This window comes from Alternaria dauci, chromosome 8 (genome assembly GCF_042100115.1).
Source record: "Alternaria dauci strain A2016 chromosome 8, whole genome shotgun sequence".
NCBI lineage: Eukaryota > Fungi > Ascomycota > Dothideomycetes > Pleosporales > Pleosporaceae > Alternaria > Alternaria dauci.
The window spans coordinates 802,172-822,779 of NC_091279.1; the positions used below are offsets into that span (position 1 = coordinate 802,172).

The window sequence follows — 20,608 nt, forward strand, 5'->3', positions numbered from 1 at the left end:
AATGGTTAGCAGCTTGCAGGCCTAGATCCGTGCAGCGCGACTGGGGTTTGGCTCATCTTGGCTGTTGAGTCGCTAAGCCCCTCACGGCTAAAGCGCGCATAAAACCTCTGCTCCATCCAATCTTTGGGCCGCCAGATGGACGCGGAGCACCTGGCCGCGAGCCTTGGTCGCAGCTTGTCTGTCATGCACCAACGCGAAGCATTCGAGAAGGCGAAACCTTTTTTTTTCTTGTTTCGTTGCCATGCCTCGGAACCACCGCACTTTGCTCGTCGTTGAGCCCGTCTGCGGAAATGCGTAGACCTACCGGCAGACGCAATCATCGCAGCTGTGTCTCTCGATCGAGCCTCCAAATCGTCGATAGCAATCCAACTGTTACCCTGGACGTGTCCCGAATAACCCACTGTTATCTTGACCTACTAGCGGCGCGTGAAACCGCTACAGCATCCACTCGAGCGGCGCAGCAAACACAAAGGCAAAAAAAAAGTCTATGCAATCCTCCGGAACCCATACGAAAGCAGATACGTCTGTACGCCCACGCGACGAACCAGTGTGGTTTGGAGACGGTAGGCGAAGCTTGCGATTAGATAACGCACGAATGATGAGTTGCCGCAATGAGGGTACCGTCGCTTCATCGAGCCGCGCACGTGCGTGCCGCTCAAGCCAACACCCCGCTAATGCAAACTGCTGGCAAGTTACCGAGCTACTGTTCCTACGCACCTACGGTACTATGATGCTGTCAGATGCGCGATGCCCGCCACAAGTACTACCAGCGCCTCCCAGCCTGGTCCAGTCGTGTCATATGATTGAGCACCGACCGCGCTTGCGATGGCCTTTTGGGGCCCAGCCTGGCGTGTGTCTTACAGACTTTGTCGATAGACTCTCTCTTCGATAGTTTTTTTCCAAGCCTCCGACGTTCGTCGACAAGGTTATGTGTATTTCATCTCAAAAGTAGCAAACTCTATGAATCAACGCCCATGTTTTTTTCTTATCGCAAAAGCCCCCCAAATGCTGCCCGATCAGAAATGCCGCGCCGACGCCATACCATGCCATGCGCATCTATCAATGTGCGTCGCGTTTGCTTGCTTCCTGCTTCCCAGGAATAACCGCATCATTAGCCTACGTTCTGGGCCGTGTACCCGGCCCTCGTCCAATCAAGACTCGTGTTGGTCCCAAACTTCTAGTTTGCTGCACCCGCGATTTCTTCTCTCTTGATACCAGATCGGTCGCACATGCCCTTGAAGATTCCACCTTGGTCGTAAAGTTTTAGCGGCGAGTCGAGCTCCGCAATCTGCCCAGCGTCCATGACGCAAATCCGGTCGTAGTTGATGACTGTCGGCAAAGTTAGTGCCAAGTTCGCAATGCAGTAGGTATACCGATCCCACTTACTGGTCTTTAATCGATGGGCAATGCACAGCAGCGTCTTGCCCTTGAAACCATCCACAATCTGTTGTTGCACGTTAGCGCATGCAATCAAGTAACACTGGGTTGATGACGCATCCTTACCGTTTGTTGGATCTTGGCATCCGTCTCAAAGTCAACCGAACTAGTTGCTTCGTCACAAATAATAATCTGAGAACCGCGCACAAGCGCACGAGCCAGGGCCATCAGCTGTCTCTGGCCCAGAGAGAAGTTGAGTCCCTCTTCCTCAACCACACTGTCAAGATGTATCCTGCCAGAGTGGTCATCCATAGTTTGCTCGTTGGAAACAAGATCCGCCTGGCGCAAGGCAGACCAAAGTTCCAGGTCGGAGTGTTCGTGGAAAGGATCCAGGTTGGACCGGATAGTCCCCTTGAAGAGCGTCGGGTCCTGCGGGATAATGGCCAGCTTGGAGCGCAAGTCGTGAAGGCCAATTGTGCTGATATCGACACCATCAATTACGATGGAGCCACCCGACAGCTCTTGCAATCGGAACAAGGCCGACATGATGGAAGATTTACCCGCTCCTGTACGACCAACGACACCGATACGCTCGCCAGCGCGGACATGCATGCTCAAGCCCTTGAGCACCAACGGTAGCCCAGCGCGGTATCGCATCTCCACATTGTCAAAGACAATCTCGCCGTGCTCGGGCCATGTAGGTCGCACTTGACCCATGTGCAGCGGCGCTTCTTCTTCCAGGTGACTTCCGTAGTGGTGGATGCGTTCGGTCGAGTTCATGTTGTTCTCCACTTCAGCCAGCTGGCGGACTGTAAACTGAATCATCTGCACAATGGTGAGAATGTACGACAGGACCAAGCCAGCGATGCTAGGATCGACGGAGAAACGGCTGGTCACAACCAGGATACCAGTCGTGAAGACGAGCAGGATACCAACAATGTCTAGACGAACACTGAGCCAGCGTTGGTTGGCAAAGGTAAGATAGTAGGCGCTGTTCATGTCGTCTACGGCATCGCGAACCGACTTGGAGAACTGGTCCTGAAGACCGTACGCACGGATAGTCGCAGTGCCCATGACGGCCTCGCCGAAGCGCGAGAAGACTGTGCTACGAAGAACGGCTTCGTGGCGCTTGACCTCGCGAGCAGAGGACCGGTAGAAGGCTGCGGAGAACATGAAGAAGACGAACAGTGGACCAAGCGCAATGGCATAGTAGTAGTAGTACGAGATGATGAGGATGAACACACTGCCGTCTACGTTAGCTCAAATCCTCACCACGGTTCCGTCTGTATGCTGCACAACTTACGATATGATCATGGCGAGCGTCAAAAAGTACATGCGCATCGCATCGGTAATGGTGTTATCCATGACATCAATATCCTTGCTGAAGCGATTCGTAATGCGTCCCAGCGGCGTAGTATCGAAAAAGGACATGGGCGCGCGGAGCACACGGGTAATGGCTCGGTGCAACATGACCTTGCCAGCTCGGGTACCGAAAATGGACACTGCGAACGAAAAGAGGAACATGAAGAGCGCTTGGCTGAAACCAAAAGCCGCATATGCGCCAATGTATGCGCCCTCGGAGTAGCCGAATTTATCAGAAGTCCAGTAGGATAGCCAGAGGGAAGTGACGATATTGGCGCCTTGGGATAGCACGAGGAGGATGAAGACGAGCGGGCCGACCCAGAGGCCGCCTCCGGCTTTGATGTATTCGATCCAGACTTCCCAGCTGACGCTCTTGGTTGCGCGCTCTTCCTGTTGCATGAGCGCCGCCTGTTTCTTTTGTTTTCTCTGCTTCTTGGTGCTCTTGACTTCTGCTTCGACCTCGTCCTCGTTGACTTCGTCTTCGTCTTCCTTCTCCTCCTCCTTGGCAGTTGTGCTCATGACCTGTACAAAGTCCGCATTCTGTGCCATGAGGTTATCAAAAGTATCGACGGCCTTGACCTCTCCTTGGTCCACCCAGATGATCCTGTCGCAACGGCTGAGTACGTGGAGCTGGTGTGTAGCAAGAATACGGCACTTGTCCTTGAGCAGACCGCATATGGCGTTGTCCATGATGTGCCGACCGACGTGTGCGTCGACAGCACTCAGAGGGTCGTCCATGAGGACAATGTCCGCGTTGAAGTAGATGGCTCGAGCAATGTTCATGCGCTGCTTTTGGCCACCAGACACCGTGATACCGCGCTCTCCAATCTCCGTAGCGTCGTTGTGCGGTAGCATGTCCAGGTCAGGCCGTAGTGCACATGCATCCACGACTTGGTCGTACCATTTCTTGTTGAACTCCTTGCCGAAGATGATATTCTCTCGTACAGTCGCATTCTGAATCCAAGCATACTGCGGGCAAAACGCACGGGAGGCACCATAGATGACCTCACCACTAGTCTTGCGCATGTCTCCCGCGAGAGCTGCAAGCAACGAACTCTTTCCAGAGCCCACGCCTCCAATAATGGCCACAAGCTCATTTCGCCCGATGGTGAGGTTCAACCCCTTAATCTCAAAGGGTTTCTCCTCTTCCGCAGCGACGGCATCGGAAGGTGTAGTCTCGCCATTGGCCTGTGCCAGCTTCGCATTCGCCTTGGTCTCCTTCTTCTCCTGTCTAGTCGGCTTCTTTCCTGGCGGTCCACCTGCGCCCTCTTCCGCATCTTGAGTAGGATGACGCTCCCAGGTGAAGTTTGCGCCCTTGAGCGTCACAGCGTCTTTGGCATCGTAATCCCATTTACCGCTCTCTTCCGCCTCTTCAGCAAGCAAAAACTCCTGGATACGTTTAACAGAAGCGTTTGCGTCGATGACTTGACCAATGACGAGTGGCAAGAAGTTGAGCGGAATACGCATAGAGTTGAACAGTGCTAGCGACGAGAAGATTGGTGCGGGGTCGAGATTGCTGTTGACCTGGGAGTAGGTGATGAACGAGATCATCGAGGCGAAGACGGGCATGGACATTCCGACTGAAAGAACGGCATTTCGGATCGTGAGCAAGATCTGGATGCCATGAATCTCCTTCTTTCTGATTGTCTGGATGCGCTCGAGGAAACTCGTTTCCCAACCAAAGTATTTGACGAATCGGACGCCTTGCAGAATCTCCTGAGTCAAGCTTACACGCTGATCCGTAACCTTGTTGATGGCAACTCTTCGACGGAACAGTGTCTTGACTGCGCGGCCAAGGAGCGGCATAGCAATGAGAATGAGACCGAGACCAGGAAGAGCGCTGTACGTCAAGTTGACGAGAAGCAGAGCCGTCGTGATCAATATGCCGACAGGAGCGGTCCAAATCATGTGGAAGAAACCGCTAGCCTGGTCAATACGGTAAGTGTCAGTAGACATCAAATTAACGATTCGCCCATTGCCCCAGCCCTCACCGTCACCTGCTACACCCGCAGCAGTCTTGGGCGATTGCTTCTTCTCTTTCTTCTTCAGTATCTTTTTGTACCATTTCGCTTCGGCTTCGCTTCCTGGCTTGATCTCAGGCGGTGGTGCCTCAAGAACAGCCTCACCACCTGCCTTGGCTCTCCCTGATAGCTTCATTGCCTTGTTGAAAATGAGAGCAATCAGAACGCCTCTAGCTTCTCCACCAATCATCATACCGCGGTACATGAAGTGGTTCGTGGCCAGACTCTGCAGAAACTGCATAGCGGTGATTCCGATGACTAGGCCGATACCCTCGCCAACATCTGGCGCCGGGACATCACTGCGTTCAGCGGCGTAAGCGCGAACTGCAAAATTGATCAAGTAGCGCAGGACGAAAGGAGCGACAGCTTGAATGACGGATGCTGACAGCTGACACGTTCCTCCAATAATGAACTCCCATTTGAATGTTTCGTACATGGCACCTAGCAGAGGCCTCTCCTTGCCTTCTGCTCTCCGCCTCTTGAATGCGGCATCCAGTTTGTTTGCCAAGAATTCTGCACTCCGGTCCGGGTTAACCATCCAGATATCGTTCTTTTCCAATGGGCGCTTGTAGCCCACTCTCATGATGGGCTGCATCCATTGCCACGAAAGTCGGCTGAAAAAGCCCGCCGTGTACTCTGGGGATACTGTGCGCTCTTTCGGAATTGGTGGTGGATTATTCTTCAATACATTAAGTCGTTTGTAAAATGGCTTCTTTCTCCGTATCGACTTTGTCGCATTGGATTCGCTATCGCTTGCTTCGGAAAAAACGCTTGTGCTGGACTGCAATCTCGCTAGTGTGCCTCTTGAGTTGCTGTGACCGTCTTCTACTTGGTGACCCTTTTCGTTAGGTTCTGTTCGTATCGGCTCATACTCTGTCGGATCCTCTGCTGCAGCTTGTGGATCTACAAGACCAAAATCCTTCTCCTTCTCATTCTCGTCCAGCGATGACGTTGAAGCTGACTTGGCCATGGCGGCTCATCGGCTGACTCCCGAACGCCGAGAAAGGATCACGGTGATCTTTTTGTAGGGCCGATGATTCAAGAGAAGAAAAAAGCTTTTGTTTTCCTCAACGTCACTATGAAGTCGTAAGATTGAAGGCCGTATTAGCTGTGAATGAAAGGAACGAACAACGCCACGAGATATTGCAAAATGACATATGTATTCGCGAGCGGCAGGCATTGACTAGTCTATATGGCCCCGGAGGCAGTCATGAAATCAGTGCATGCACCCGCTAAACAGCTAGTGCATGGTCCTAACGGAGATAAAACTTCACCAATAAACAGCCTGTACAACTGGGTGCACGTTATAATCCGGGGTGCTCGAATCAGGAATATTCGATTCCTTCGGGACATAATGCGACCCGATGTCCCGAAGCGCTTGATGTTAGTCGTGCTGCAACTCCACGACGCTGCAGACCGGTGAAGTGCGTGCGCTGCAGATGACAAATGCGCTCTGTATGGACGCGCAAACGCCATGGTTTTGTTTTGGCGTCTCCTCGACTGTTGCTTTGAAATTGCTGGCGGTGGATTCGATGTCGTAAAGGCGTGTCGACACGATCGGACAACAGTGGGGCCATCGCTGAACGGGGGCAAAAAGCAGTTGTCTAGGCCCGACATGCCGACATGTGGATTAGTCGTGTTTGTCACCTGCCTGCACGGACGACGTTACCCTTTCGCTGGGCACATTGTGGCTATGACGGCAGTATTGGCTGAGAAACAGTCTGCGGGCGTGTGTACTGAGTTTCCGAACACGAAAGGCTGTTTGTTGGTTGTTTGACTTGCCGGGCGCCAACCTGGCCAGATTTCATCTATTCTATCCATGTGCAAAGTGGCATCCGCGATATAGCCATATGGTGCATGTAACTTATAGCGTATGCAAATGAAACGTTTCTCGCAGCCGTTGGAGCGCATGCCACACAGAACGTCTGGCACCCCTCCTCCCCGTACCCAGGCTTCGGACTAAATATCGGCCCGTCGGCTTATGGGGTCACAATGTGGTTGCGAGTAGTCCTGCATCTGAGGCGTAGAAACCTTCTCGGTGCTGGAAAAGGCCCGAGACCAGTGTCGGTGGTTACAGAGGCCGGAGGTTGTCCAAACAGAGACAGTGTGAGATGTACAGTAACCATCAATCACGTCCCGTTACGGGTCTTATTCAGGTGGCACTGGACGATGAGGAACACCACGACGCCGCTATACACCAAGCCAGGCCACCGCATCACCTAAAGCACTGCATTGTCAACGCGTAAAGCTCTGCATCCATAACTGAAGCCTCATCGCAACATACTTGGAAAGGTTGCTGTCGGGCTTCATCTCAACAGTGAGGCGTCACACGTTGCCATCAGCACTAGTAACGGCCGCAGGCGTGAATGCTAATGCGAGCATGCTTACTCACGCATTCGGTTGTCACGACAGGAAGTCAAAAGAGAGGCATATTTCAGTCAATGGTGTCTGATGCACGGCAGGCTTATGTCATCTCTAAGCACAATGTCTAATCCGTCACAGGCCAAACCCTGCACTATGTAGACATTTCTGTAAAGGCCGAATAGCGCGAGTACGAGCTACTCACAGGTTCGTAGCGGTCATAGCGCCGAGGCAATCTCATTGGGTATCGTAAGAAACTAAACCACGTTCTTAGTTGTCCACTCCAATGTGGACGTTCTTCTCAAGTCCGACGGCGGAAGTGAGCACTTCCTTCTCCCTCTCGCCTTTTAGGTTTGGCAGCTCCTCCATGGCCTCCTTGATGATGGACAAAGCCGATTCAATTTCCGCTTCCGTGATGACCAGTGGCGGCGCAAGGCGGATAATGTTCTGGTGTGTGGGTTTCGCCTGTCCGTCAAAGTCAGCACCGTCAACCTCTCTCACATGCATAATCTTGAGGGCTCTTCCTACCAGTAATCCCTTCTCTTTGCAGAGCATGCAGAGATCCCACGCGCTGTGTCCATTCGTCTTGCTTTCGTCAATCACAATGGCATTCAACAGACCCTTGCCGCGAATGATCTTGATCATGGGGTTGTTGATGTTCTTCAGACCTTCTCGGAACTTGTTGCCTAGTGTTTCAGCGCGCTCAACCATGTTCTCCTCTTGGATAAGCTCAAGAGCCCGGATCGCCACAGCAGAGCCGAGTGGATTACCGCCATATGTTGAACCGTGGGTACCAGGCTCGATAGTAAGCATTACCTCTTTTGAGCCGAGGACGCACGACACGGGATACATGCCACCCGAGATGGCCTTGCCCAACAAGACCAAGTCGGGCTTGATGCCACTCCACTCGTGGCAGAGCATCTTGCCTGTCCGCGCGATACCTGTTTGGATCTCGTCGCAGATGAGCAGGACGTTGTGCTTGTCGCAGAGCGCCCTGATCTCCCGAAGGTAGTTGTCATCTGGCACAACGATACCGGCCTCGCCCTGGATGGGCTCGACCAGGAAAGCAGCTAGGTTCTTTCCATGCTTCTCAAATGCCTCTCGCGCATCGTCGATGTTGTTGTAGCGTATTGGCTTGCCAGTGGAGGGGCACACACTTCCAATACCTGGGAGGTAGGGACCGTAGTTGTCGCGCGATTCGGGGTCGGTGGACATGGTGATTGCGGCAAACTACTAGAGTGTTAGCCATGGTTTTGAACGACCAGCAAGGACACATACTGTCCGTCCGTGGAAGTTCTCCTCTACAGAGAACACCAACGCCTCGTTCTGCGGGACGCCCTTGACTTTGTATGCCCATTTGCGTGCGACCTTGACAGCCGTCTCGACCGCCTCGGCACCAGTGTTCATGGGCAGAATCATGTCGAAGCCGAACAGCTTGGTGGCATATTCAGCGAAGCGCGGGAAGACATCGTTGTAGAAGGCGCGACTGCTGAGAGTCAATCGCGAAGCTTGCTCTGTGAGCGCCTTGACAAGCTCGGGGTGGCAGTGGCCCTGGTTGACGGCGCTGTAGGCGGAGAGGAAGTCGAGGTAGTGCTTGCCCTCGGGGTCCCAGACGCTGCACCCACTTGCTCTTGAGAATACTGGCCTGTGTTAACCGTGTCTCTCAAAAAAAGGACACATATCGATTGCATACCGATGGGGAGGGGGTGGTAGTTGTGCGCTGCGAAGTCGGCCTCTGTCTTGATGGCCGCCTGCGAGGACGGCGCGTGGTACTTGGAGGGATCTGGGGTGCCTGTAGGGTGGAAGGAGCGGGCAGTAGGCTTGAGGGCGGTGCCGTTGCCGTTTGCTGCTGCAGCGGCAGTGTCATTCTGAATCGCGCCTGGAGCCATGATGGACAGACAGTGTTGGTGCTAACGTGGGGTAGTGGGGAAGACTATCGTGCGTGCTCAGGAGTGTGAGGTGAGGACGCAAGAGACAGGAGCAGAGGCGGCGGCCTTCTTATTTTCAACCGTGGTTGAGGGTTGTGCCGTGGATCGCCTCCAACTGTACTTAGGAGACAGCCTTCGTAACAGCAACTGGTGTTATCGCCTCAAGATGCCTTTAGAGGAATGCGACCAACGAGCGCCTCGGTTGCGGGCGGGTTATGCATATAGCGCCGCTGCCATTGGCTGCTGCCCGCCGGAGGAACATGGTGCGCTGGTCTACTGCGACCAGCGACGGGAAAGAATCGCGAGAATGCGCAAACAGGGAGACGGCGGGTTTGGGGATGCGGTTGTACCGACGTGAGAGACACGGCGCGTTGTTGCCGGTAAAAGTTACCACTTGTTCGTGTCTCGACGCGTTGCGCCATTTTCCCGCCTGCTCGAGCAATCACAGCATCGCAAACTCCGGCAGCACCACCACAACGTCGGCTCCGATAGCCTGTCTTCGTCATGTACGGCCATGCCCCAGGGCGACTTTCTGTGACACTCTATACGAAAAGTCATGTGCGTAGCCACGGTACACTATCTTGCCTCTCCGCTCTGTTAGTGTACCGCGCCCCTCGAGGCTTGCAGCGGTGGGGGCTGCCGAAGACGGAAAACTGCCCAGGTGGTGTCGTTCGCAGCCACGCCTAGGAATCCTGTAGGCCAACAGCAACCATCTCAAACATCAGCCTTGTGAACAGACTTTTTTCATTGCATGTCGCAGCATACACTCGGCCGTACCTTAGCCTTACTTGCTACAGTTTGCCCATTGCGAATGGCGATCCCCTCCACTGTCTCACCATACACCACCATGTCCACCTCCACCGAACCTCCCTGTGACAGAGCCTCGCCAATACACTGGATCCTCGACTGGGACGGCACCATAACAAAACACGACACTCTCGATGCCCTCGTCCACATATCCGCCGCCGCCGATCCCGGTTCCCCTATCCGTGACCGCTGGAACAATGTCTCAAAAGCTTACATGGACGATTACACAACCACACTATCCCGAGTCGCTCCAGACGGCAAGCTGCCAACCACAGTATCAGAGCAGAGGCGCCTTCTTGCCCAAATGAAAGCCGTCGAACAGCGCAGTCTGCAACGCGTATCTTCATCTGGTGTCTTCGCCGGCTTGACGAAAGAAGCTATAGAAGCTGGGGCAAGACAGGCCATCAACTCGCGTGCCGTAGAACTACGGAATGGTTTCCTAGACTTCTCCAAGAGTATCCGTCGTGACCGCGTGGACGATAGATTTACGCTTCTAAGTGTCAATTGGTCGCGCCACTTCATCCAGTCCTGCCTTGGTGCCTCCGGCATGCTCGATCTACCTAGCAACTCCATCTTTTCCAATGAACTAGACAAGATCGAGTCTGGCAATCCATCCACTGGTGCCATAGTCCCAGCTGCCCCCAATTGTGAAAGTCTCATCATGTCTAGTGGAGACAAACTCCAGATAATGGTGCGCATGCAAGAGCTCCAGGGCCAAAAGGTGTATGTGGGCGATAGCTGGACAGACATTGAATGTTTGCTGGAAGCAGATCTTGGTATTTGCATTCGAGACGAGCCCATGGGAAGCTCACAGGCGAAACTGGCAGAAGCATTGACAAAGTTGGGCGTATCATGTCTGCGGTTAAGAGACTACAAAGAGGCTGACGAGTGGGGTGTTGTGTGGGCAAGGGACTTTGCGGAGATTCATGACTGGGTTGAGAGCAGGCCAACCTAGTGCTACACTACAAATCAATACTGCTAATATACATAAGATCCTATGAGTTAACGCCGGACGCACACGCTATGTAACAAGAGCATGGTCTTAAGCCTCTGTCTCAACGCCGTCTCCACTCCTCTCATGGTGATGGAACATGTTCCCTACCTTCTTCTTTCCACGGTCGCCGACATGCTTCATCCAAGCCAATGTCCGTGGGCCCTTCCACTGCATCACGCCCCTATTCTTGCGATGTAGATGGTGCGCATTCTCCTTGTAGTCTTTCATCTTGCTAATAGGTCCACTCTTGCCCTCCATGCTCAGCTTCGAGTCAATCTTCTTGCCGCCGTCTTGCAGAAAGTCTGGAACGAACCTCTTGCTACCGGTTTCATCTTCATCATCGTCTTCCGAATCCGAGCTGTCCGAGGATGAGCTGTCGTTGTCGGTTTCCTTGTTGTCGTTGATACCGGGCTTATCGGAGCCATCTGAATCGTCCCAATCGGTCCACTCCTGGTCATTGGTAACATCAAGAACCTCCATGACATTGGAGATATGCTTGTCGCCCTTTGCAAGCTTCTCATGGTATCCTGATAAGCCAGACCAAAACGTCAATGTTACTTCGATCTCGCCCAGCCTCTCGCCATACGAATCAAGCACATTATTCTCTGCGCGCTCCAAATCGCCTTTCCAAATAGTGACGCGGACTGTCTGTTCCTCGTTGTCGGGGATATCCTTGAGCCAGAGGATGCCAAAACCCGGGGTGTGGTCTCTGAAAGTAGCATCTTGTCTGAACTCGAAAACGAGTGGCGTACAGTAGCGGGCCCGTACAGGGAGGCGAATGCATTTATCTTTCCTCGAAGTCCAAATAGTCTGTCCATCTTCGGAGCGGACCTTACCATTTCGTCCTCGCGAGTGTAGCTTTGCGCGTGCCAGTGGCGTGCGGACCTTGAGTCGGAGAGGCTTTAGGTCCTCCGGGACATCAATAGCCTTTACAGCGGGTTTGATATCCACAGTTCCGTAGTCCCAACCAAGCATGTTTCTTGGTAGTTGCACCTGCACACTTCGGAAGACCATGGAGACTCTTATACGGCCATATCCTACACCTCCAGCAAGAGGAAATATGCTGTTGATTTGACTGCGCTTCTGGAACACTCTTTCCAAAGGCAGGTAGACAATACCAAGCAAGGCGTCGTCCTCGTGCATACGAGCATCACGAACGGCAATGTGTACTTCGGTGTTGCGAACATCTCGAATGAAGCGCTCGCAGCCAGCGTTGAAGAACGGCTTCGAGTTCTTCGGCTTAGTACGTGTTTTGAAGATTTTCTTGTGGTTGAGAATGATGGTGCAATATGCTGAGGGTAGACTGTCGCCTTCCTCCTCTTCATCAGTTGCCTCTGCGTTCGCAGAGTCTTTCTGTTTGTTCAGTGTCTCTAGTTCCAAGCCGGTGATCTGGTGGATCTGGATACTGAGGATTCCTGATGGATAGTCTTCGGAGGGTGGGGACGCAATAATGAGCTGATCTTGGCGGCCCTTGAACTCTTCGGACTTTTGCTGTTCCACTTCGGTTCGATGATCCTCACTTGCCTCCCGAAGTTTATTTTCTGCCTCCTGGTACATCTTCTTCTTCAACTGGTCTATGTTCTTAACATCGGGGTCCTCATCTTGCATAGCAAGCTGATCGTCGGTGATTCTGGTCTTTGAGAAGTAACCCAAGCTCCAGCTCAGCTTTCCAGGCATGTCATTTCCGCTCTTGAGTGCTCGGAAACCGTCTTCGCGATCGTGCATCTTTCCGTTCGTCTCATCGCTCTTCATCAGCTCTTTGAGATCCACCTCTATGCGTCCCAGGTCATCGTCGGCAGTGGAACGGTCGGAATCCCACAACTGTAGCCTTAGTTTTTCATCTACATTCAACTGGTCGAAAGTGACACAGATAAAGCAGTGTTCGTCCCAATGGGGATTCATGTTCTGCTGGAGAACACGCGTCGACCAAAGCGGCTTTCCAAATTTGGCCCATCCCACGCTCACATAAGGGTCTGCCGAACCGCCGAAAGGACCGATCTTGGTATCGCCCTCTTTGAAGTCGAAGGCATATTTGATACGCACCATGATAACACCCTGTACGACTGTATCCTTCTTGAAATCGTCGCCCATCATCATATCTTTGAGGTTCAAGGTAAGAGATTTAGGCGCGACATACTCGGCCAGTGCTGCGTCCATAGATGACTGCACGAAGCTTGAGATGAGAGGCACATCCATGAGATTGGGCCCTTTCTTGATAAGTGGCACACAAGATAGCGTGACTTTAGGCTGGCCCATAAAGGCCATGGTGCAAACCGAAAAGAATGGAGGATCAGGGCAAAGCTGCAGACGGAAACGCATAACGCCAACTACACCCGCTAGGTCGACCCAGACAGCTAGGCTGTGTAAGCAAACGAGTGTTATTGGGGAACGCAAGACTTACGTATCTTGATATTACCTGGCATGTAAAATGCCAACAATAAATGAGCATGTTTGGCGCGTGACTTGATACCTTTTCCTGTTGAAGGCCTGTATGCGAAGGCAAGTTCCACGTTTACAAAGTCTCCGTCTTCAGCCTCCATTGTGTCCTGTTCTGGTTGATCCTCCTGGCCGTCACCGTCATTATCGCTACTCTCGACAGTACGGTCGCCCTTCTCCTGGTCAGGAGATTTCAAATTTCCGTCGGAGCCCACAGACCTGGCAGCTCCACCGGTAGGCAGCCATCGAACACCAAGGATGCGGAGGGCCTCACTACCTTGACCAAGATCCTCGACGGCGACCATGCGGACCATACTCGGGAGAGAGGCTTGCATGACATCCTGCAGAAGTTAGTTTGTATACTGAGTGTGCTGTCATGTCCGTACCTCGAGTGTGTCTGAAATGCTAGTAAACAGATCCGGGTTGATCAACGGCCATATGGACGCAAACAACGAGTTCAACCACTGCGTACTTTCAGCTGTTTGAGTCTTGGCCAATCTTTGGCCCCTTTGCCGTTCTGCCTGCCAGACCTCAGCATCCCACACGTTTTTAATCTTGTTCTCTGACCACTGTCGCATGAAGAGTATGATGGCCGCGGAGACGACTGCCATAGTGCTGAGTTCCGCGGCCTTCCACAACTGTCTTCCCCAGCCTGTCGCGTGGCGCGTAGGCCAGAACAGTGTGTTCACCAACATCAAGCTGATCGTAGCTGCTCCCACACCAACAGTTACAGCCTGCATATAGACAGTGGTTATTTCGCCTCGAGTCCTGTCAAAGGACGGAGGTGGGAACAATGCCTGCATACCGATATGCGAATCCTGTGATTCCTGCCACTCATCTTTGAGATGCTCGTCGCTCTTGTCGATGGCTTCTTTGCCGGTCATTGTGCGTGGATCTGACCCTACGGGTGGTGGGTTCTTTGCAGTGCTCTTTAGCTCTCGGTCTGTGTAGTCGTGAATTCGGACAGGCAGATGGGTGATGGGATCCGTGATCTCGCGATCTGCACCATCAGCTTTGAACTTCTTCATATCCTTCCGGGCCTGCTTGGGGTCTGATGAGACCATGCCGTCCTCTGTTGTGTCCTGCAGCCCATCTTCGTCGTCCTGGTCTTTCGCCAGATTTTGATCCTTCTGCTCTGGTGTGTCCTTTCCAGCATGGTCGTCTGCAATCTGCTCGTCTTGCTCAATGTTCTTGTTCCTGGCTTGATACGGTCCGTTGCCATCGTTGTCCAGCTCCACGTCTCTACCATGCCTGAAGACATTGACGGCGTCCCCAAGTCGGTCTCGTGTGCTTGGTTCGTTACTCGCGCCATCTGCATGGCCGTACTCGTCTGCTCTACGCTGCTTCTCTTCACGGTATTTCTGGACTGTGGGTATCGGATTGTGCGCGTTGTGCGGCCGTCGGTAGCCCTTACGCTGGGCGTCCACGTCCTCGACGCCGGACATGATAGAGCAGTGGGCAGTGGCTTGCGTCGGTGTTGGTAAAGGTCGTTCGTAGCGAGGGCTGACCTATGCAATTAGTGGTTGTTGTTGGTGGTGGCGGGGTAACGTCGTGAATTCATTAGTCGTGAGAGATGGTGAGCAGTGGGAAGCTTCGTGAAACCTGTCGCATAGGAAGGAGACAGGGAAAGCGCAAAGACAGGGAATGTTCTGTTCTATTCGCGATTGACGTAGGTACAAGCAAGGGAATGGCGCATAGCCTGTCCGTGAAGCTCCACTTGGCACGCTGGACGCGTATCATTTGGGCAGCTGCAGAGCCGAAGATCCGTGATGAAGAGCAGGCCCCGTGCATGATCGAATGCTTTCCTGCGATGACGTCGTGTGTGCCAGCAGTTGTGCGTTCGTCAGACCACTATGAGTGGCAGCTTTTGACGGCTTGGCATTATAATTGCGGGGATGCCGATATCCGGGCGATCGACCCACCACATCAGCCACCGCTTCGAGCCTCGCTTCCAACTTGTAGCGTTCTCTCGGGCATGTTCCAAGTCCCAGTTCCAGGAATAACAGACACCAAAGCTCACGCTTAGTCCCGGGTCAACGTTCAATGGCGCAACCGCTAGAGAACATCAAGGGCAGGGATGCAACGTACTCGCACCAGGGGGTATCATTTCAGCTTCTACCATGCTACTTTGATCGGGTCCCAATCAATTGCTCCATATTCGCACTTGCTTGTCGGCACCGCCACTTCCCACCCTTTCACCATCTGGACTCCAATCCAACGCAAACACCTGGTCCTTGTGCCCAGGCAGATCCTCCTTTAGTTTACCAGTCCTCATGTCCCACACCTTCAGCGTCGTATCCTTGCTGCAGCTTGCTAATAGTCGGCTGTCGGCAGAGAAGCAGGTCATGTATACTGGGCCGACGTGTGCCCTCAGCGTGTTGAGGAACTTTCCGTCTCGTGCTGACCATAATTTGACGTGGTTGTCCCATGCCGCCGACGCTAGGAGGGCACCGTCTGGTGAGAAGGTGACTTGGTTGATCTGCTTCTGGTGGCCTGTCATCCTTGTGACTGGCTTCTTGCTGGTCAGAGGCGTCCACAATATGATTGTACAGTCCTCTGAAGCTGTCGCTAAGCGTTCTACTATTTCGCCATTGATGGTAGCAGCCTTCTCAAAGCGCGCCTTGGCTTTGGCGAGCTTCTCTTCAGGACTAGAAGGTACCTTGCGTGTATGGTCGTGATACGATGTGCGCAGGACAAAGTCTGTTGAGAGTGCAAGATGATTGACCCAATGCGCGTGTCCTGAAAGTGTGTCGACAAGCGTGCCCTTCGCTGCATCCCAGACCTTGATGGTCTTATCGTGAGACGAAGTGTATATCCGTCCAGTACCACCCCACTTGACGCATGTCACACTACCCTTGTGGCCGGACAAGGCATAATCGATCCGGCCGCCCACGGCATCCCACACTCTTACTGTGCCGTCTTTTGACGAGGATGCGACTCGTGGCCGACCAGCCTCTTGTAGGTGGTAGGGTTCCCAAGAGAGTGACGTGATGAAGCTGGTGTGTCCTTTGAGAGCAGGTCCAATCTGCTTGCCAGTGCTTGGGTCCCATATCCGCACTTCGTTGTCGTAGCCACCGGAAGCGAGCAGGGAGCCGTCGGGGGAGTAGCTGACTGCTAGGACCCATCTTGTATGCCCTTTCATCGTATGTACTGGTGTTCCCGTGTCACAGTCCCATACCCGCACCGTCTTGTCTCCGCTACCACTCGCCATCCTGCTCGAGCTAACTGGCGAGAAGTTGACGGTCAGAATGTTGTCACCGTGGCCTGAAACTGCTGCTGAGCAACGTGAAACAGCCTTGACTCGAAAGACTGCTTGCGGCGCATATTGAAGCACTATCTCGTTTTCCGCTGACGCCTTGCCAGGCTTCACCAATGCGTTGTATAAATCGTCCTTGTCGGCGAGCGCCTCAGTCGCGCCATCGGGAAAGAAGCGGTACGGTATCTGGTCGTCGGCCTGGTCTTTCAGATTGTTGAGCAAGAGCTCAAGGTTCTTGGTCGACGCTTGCGACAGCGGTACAGTGAGCACTGGGAGGCTGCCACTCTCGCCCGTGGCTTGGTCGACGAAGCGCACTCGTACAGTGCCATCGGGTATCGTAGTGTCAATGTCTTGTTGTTGGCGTGCAATTTCGGCTTGCTCCCGCTTCTGACGTTTTGAAGGGGGCGGGTACTGGGTCGCCATCTTTTAGATATTTTGCAGCACGCACCCAAAGTTAATAAGCAATTTGTTGAAGCTGTCTTCTACTTCAGATGCCCCCACTGCTATGGGATTGGGAAAATAATTTCTAGGTGTTATCGATAGTAGACGCGCTAGTAGAAGTGGGGCGGCGCGCTAAGCTGTTTTCCTTAGGGCGACGCGTCTGCCTTTCGTCTCAACTGTGCCGATGATACCTTTCAGTCACTGAAGCTCATGATTCACACAAATGCTCAACGGCTAATCTCACAGCACTAACAACCATGTTCCACCGTTCAAGGCCTCCAACTTCACAGAGCACCTCTACGTCTACGACCTATGGATATGGTGGCTATAATACGACTACTACGTCCCGTCCAGGTACCCGCAGGAACACAGGTAGGCCCCCGACTGCGCGACCAAGGACTGGCGCCTCTACTATCGCCAGGATCGAGGCTCAGAATGTTGTCTGTGCCGTTGCTGAGTCTCGGGGTATCTCACCTACTGTTGGCCTGGCCTTCGTGAACCTCGACACAGCAGAGGCAGTACTTTGTCAAATCTGCGACAGCCAGACTTTCGTCCGAACTGTTCATAAATTGAAGGTCTATGGCCCTTCCGAGATTCTGATCGTCTCTACTGCCGCGAGTCCTAGGTCGAAGCTCTTCTCCATTATTGAAGAAAACCTTGAGGATATTGGCAGCAAGCTGACTCTCCTTGATCGACGCTATTGGGCCGAGTCGACTGGATACGAGTACATTCAATCCCTGGCTTTCAAAGAGGATGTTGAAGCTATCAAGGTCTCCGTCACTGGCAACTACTATGCGGTGTGCTGCATGGCAGCAGTGAGTTCGTCGCATTTCTCGGCGCATGCTATGACTGATTTTCCAGGCGCTCAAGTATATTGATCTGGGTATGGGTATGGCCTTCTCCCTTCATTCGCTCCGGATGAGGTATGAGCCGTCAGAAGGATCGATGATGATCGATGTGTCGACCATCTACTCGCTCGAACTGGTCCAGAATCTGCGTGACCCGAAGTCCAAAGATTGTTTGTTTGGCCTTCTTAACGAAACGTCGACACCCATGGGCGCACGGCTTCTCCGAAGCAACATTCTACAACCACTTACTGATCCAGAAGTACTGAACACGCGATACGCTGCAGTAAATGACATGACAACAAAGGAAGAGTTGTTCTTTGCTACCCAGGCAGCACTGCGAAACTTTCTCGATGCTGACCGCATACTGACTGCACTAATCGTCACACCGAGCAAGCCAACTCTTCAGACAACTGAACAGTCTATCAACCACATCATCATGCTCAAGCAGTTCCTAGACTCCGTACGCCCTGTCTTTGAAGCCCTTACTGGAACTGGGTCTGTAATGCTGAATAACATTCGCGAGATTTGTGCACCAGAGAACACCGCGCCTGTACAAGAGCTTATCGATCACGTCATTAACGAAGACACCACGTATGCAAGGCAACCTCTCGAACTGAGGAATCAGCGGACATATGCCGTAAAATCAGGGGTCAATGGTCTACTTGACGTTGCGCGTACTACTTACAAGGAAGCCACTGAAGATGCGTATCAACACTCAACCGAGCTTAGTCGTGAGATACCGTCTGTTATTCAGGGCAAACGAACTCGCTGACTTGAAGAAGAGGAGCACGATATCCGACTCGACCTCAAATATGACACAGCACGTCAGTTCTACATAAAAATTGCATCATCCGAGTTGGAAGGCAAAGTGCTACCACCGATATTCATCAACGTAATCCGTCGCAAGAAGAACATCGAGTGCCAGACACTAGAGCTCATGAAGCGTAACCAGAAAGCACGTGGTCATGTACAGACGACCTGAGTTTTACTAACTGCCCAAAGATTGCTGTTTCGCACCAAGAAGTCATCCTCATGAGTACGGCTAAAGCTACGAACACCACATCATGTGAATACTGATAGCCACTAGGCGACGAAGCGGTTGAGGCTCTTGTTGACAAGGTCCGCAGTCACATGTCCATCATGTTCAAGATCTGCGAAGCAGTAGCGATGCTAGATATGGTATGTACGATTTAGCAATCTATGGTGTCGACCAAGCTCATAAGTAACAGGTTGCGGCCTTCGCACATTTGGTTACAGTAAACAAATATAGTACCCCACCTCACATCTGTAGTTCTTGATGCACATTATGCTAATATATTCTCAGCCCAGCCACAACTTACTGATACGCTGGCTATCGAGGCGGGACGACACCCGATCAAGGAGAAGATCATGCAGAATAAATTCGTTCCGAACGATGTTTACGCCACGCAACAGACGAGGTTTCAGATAGTCACCGGTTGCAATATGAGCGGAAAGAGCACCTACATAAGATCCGTCGCTTTAATGACCATCATGGCTCAGATCGGCTCTTAGTACGCACACTTCGGATCTCATGTTATGTCTCTAATGCTAACCGGATCTAGCGTCCCTGCCAATTATGGCTCATTTCCCATCCTGCACCAGTTGTTTGCCAGATTGGGCATGGATGATAGCATTGAAACTAATGTATCTACATTTGCCGCGGAGATGAAAGAGATCGCTTTCATTCTGCGTAATGTTGACCGGCGTAGCTTGTGAGTGACTAGGGCCCGTTTGCTTACCGACAGTACTGACAATACGAAGGGTTTTGATCGATGAATTGGGTCGTGGTACCAGCACTAGGGATGGCTTAGCTATCGCCTTAGCCATCGCAGAAGCCCTTGTTTCGAGCCGTGTACGCATGCCTGTTCTGCTTCTGCATTTCGCTAATGTGCCAATAGGCTCTGGTCTGGTTTGCGACTCACTTCAAAGACCTTGCCATCATCATGGGTGATCGCGCTGGAGCCCAGAATCTGCATTTGGCAGTAGAGGTGAGATTGTTTCTTTCCTCTCCAGATCAAACTACTCACTCCTTCAGATGGAAGACGCACATAGCATGACAATGCTTTATAAAACAACTCAGGGGGTCGTACAGGAGGCACATTATGGTCTAACGCTTGCCCGCATCGTCCCACTTCCACCTGGGCTTGTGGAGCATGCCACTCTGGTTGCGCAGAAGGTCGAGCGACATGTGCTGCAAAAGAAGAAAGCATCCGAAACAGTGCTCAGAGAAAAGCGACGCAAACTCGTCCTAAACCTCAAAGAACACCTCGTCCAAGCATATACAGGTGTATTAGAGGGCGAGGTTCTTACTGCTTGGCTCAAAGAACTGCAGAATGAGTTTGTCAACCGGATGACTGCCCTCGAAGCCGAAGCTACAAGCACAATCCAGGGAAGTGAGGATGAAGATGAAGAAAGGATGGGTAGCAGCGATGAGAACGAAGAGGACCGACCTGACACATACGCCAGTCCATCTGTCATTACGATCGACTCGCATGTGAACCCTACACAATCCGATTCTACCATCCAGGCCATGTCCGAAGCCTCTACCTTAAGAGCAGTCTCTAGCAACGAACTCTAGCAGGGGAACTTGTTCGCGTCTACAAGCTGTACAATATATATGAACATCAAGAAACATTGATATTGAACGCATCGCGGATGATCCATCTAGTATGTCAACAATTAGTAGCTTGTCGCAATATGCGCTCAGATTTGTGGATCGATTGCGGCGCGCTTTTCTCTCTTCCGTGCATTCTTCG

The 20,608-nt window shown here is 52.5% G+C and overlaps 6 protein-coding genes across 6 annotated transcripts; 2 read left to right on the top strand and 4 right to left on the bottom strand.

Moving 5' to 3' along the window:
• Positions 1-915: 915 nt before the first annotated feature.
• ACET3X_008216 (uncharacterized protein) lies at positions 916-5,930 on the bottom strand. The gene is made up of 4 exons (XM_069454365.1): positions 2,681-5,930; positions 1,504-2,620; positions 1,387-1,444; positions 916-1,329 (listed from the first exon to the last, which is right to left on the bottom strand). Exons 1-4 carry the CDS (start codon positions 5,728-5,730, stop codon positions 1,178-1,180), a joined length of 4,377 nt encoding a protein of 1,458 aa, XP_069303818.1. The 5' UTR covers positions 5,731-5,930; the 3' UTR covers positions 916-1,177.
• Positions 5,931-7,211: 1,281 nt separating this feature from the next.
• On the bottom strand, positions 7,212-9,081 carry ACET3X_008217 (uncharacterized protein). Its single transcript, XM_069454366.1, has 4 exons — positions 8,815-9,081; positions 8,400-8,761; positions 7,650-8,351; positions 7,212-7,586 (listed from the first exon to the last, which is right to left on the bottom strand). The coding sequence occupies exons 1-4, from the start codon at positions 9,008-9,010 to the stop codon at positions 7,392-7,394; spliced, it is 1,455 nt and encodes a 484-aa protein (XP_069303819.1). The 5' UTR covers positions 9,011-9,081; the 3' UTR covers positions 7,212-7,391.
• An 815-nt stretch (positions 9,082-9,896) lies between these two features.
• On the top strand, positions 9,897-10,811 carry ACET3X_008218 (uncharacterized protein; the record flags this gene model as incomplete). Its single annotated transcript, XM_069454367.1, has 1 exon — positions 9,897-10,811. The coding sequence occupies one exon, from the start codon at positions 9,897-9,899 to the stop codon at positions 10,809-10,811; it is 915 nt and encodes a 304-aa protein (XP_069303820.1).
• Positions 10,812-10,898: 87 nt separating this feature from the next.
• ACET3X_008219 (uncharacterized protein) lies at positions 10,899-14,731 on the bottom strand (the record flags this gene model as incomplete). Its single annotated transcript, XM_069454368.1, has 3 exons — positions 10,899-13,204; positions 13,252-13,627; positions 13,673-14,731. The coding sequence occupies 3 exons, from the start codon at positions 14,729-14,731 to the stop codon at positions 10,899-10,901; spliced, it is 3,741 nt and encodes a 1,246-aa protein (XP_069303821.1).
• A 642-nt stretch (positions 14,732-15,373) lies between these two features.
• Positions 15,374-17,040, bottom strand: ACET3X_008220 (uncharacterized protein). The gene has a single exon (XM_069454369.1). It carries the CDS (start codon positions 16,963-16,965, stop codon positions 15,430-15,432), a length of 1,536 nt encoding a protein of 511 aa, XP_069303822.1. The 5' UTR covers positions 16,966-17,040; the 3' UTR covers positions 15,374-15,429.
• A 200-nt stretch (positions 17,041-17,240) lies between these two features.
• ACET3X_008221 (uncharacterized protein) lies at positions 17,241-20,430 on the top strand (the record flags this gene model as incomplete). Its single annotated transcript, XM_069454370.1, has 10 exons — positions 17,241-17,798; positions 17,845-18,562; positions 18,614-18,775; positions 18,919-19,010; positions 19,061-19,100; positions 19,156-19,363; positions 19,415-19,564; positions 19,614-19,704; positions 19,751-19,840; positions 19,888-20,430. The coding sequence occupies 10 exons, from the start codon at positions 17,241-17,243 to the stop codon at positions 20,428-20,430; spliced, it is 2,652 nt and encodes an 883-aa protein (XP_069303823.1).
• Positions 20,431-20,608: the final 178 nt, after the last annotated feature.

Coding starts and splice junctions, on each gene's coding strand:
- ACET3X_008216 (XM_069454365.1), bottom strand. CDS start 5,730: ATGGCCAAGTCAGCTTCAACGTCATCGCTGGACGAGAATGAGAAGGAG. Junction 2,621..2,680: donor ACGCTCGCCATGATCATATC/GTAAGTTGTGCA, acceptor CGTAGACGGCAG/TGTGTTCATCCTCATCATCT. Junction 1,445..1,503: donor ATGCCAAGATCCAACAAACG/GTAAGGATGCGT, acceptor GTGCAACAACAG/ATTGTGGATGGTTTCAAGGG.
- ACET3X_008220 (XM_069454369.1), bottom strand. CDS start 16,965: ATGGCGACCCAGTACCCGCCCCCTTCAAAACGTCAGAAGCGGGAGCAA.
- ACET3X_008217 (XM_069454366.1), bottom strand. CDS start 9,010: ATGGCTCCAGGCGCGATTCAGAATGACACTGCCGCTGCAGCAGCAAAC. Junction 8,352..8,399: donor AGAACTTCCACGGACGGACA/GTATGTGTCCTT, acceptor ACACTCTAGTAG/TTTGCCGCAATCACCATGTC. Junction 7,587..7,649: donor GCAAAGAGAAGGGATTACTG/GTAGGAAGAGCC, acceptor TTTGACGGACAG/GCGAAACCCACACACCAGAA.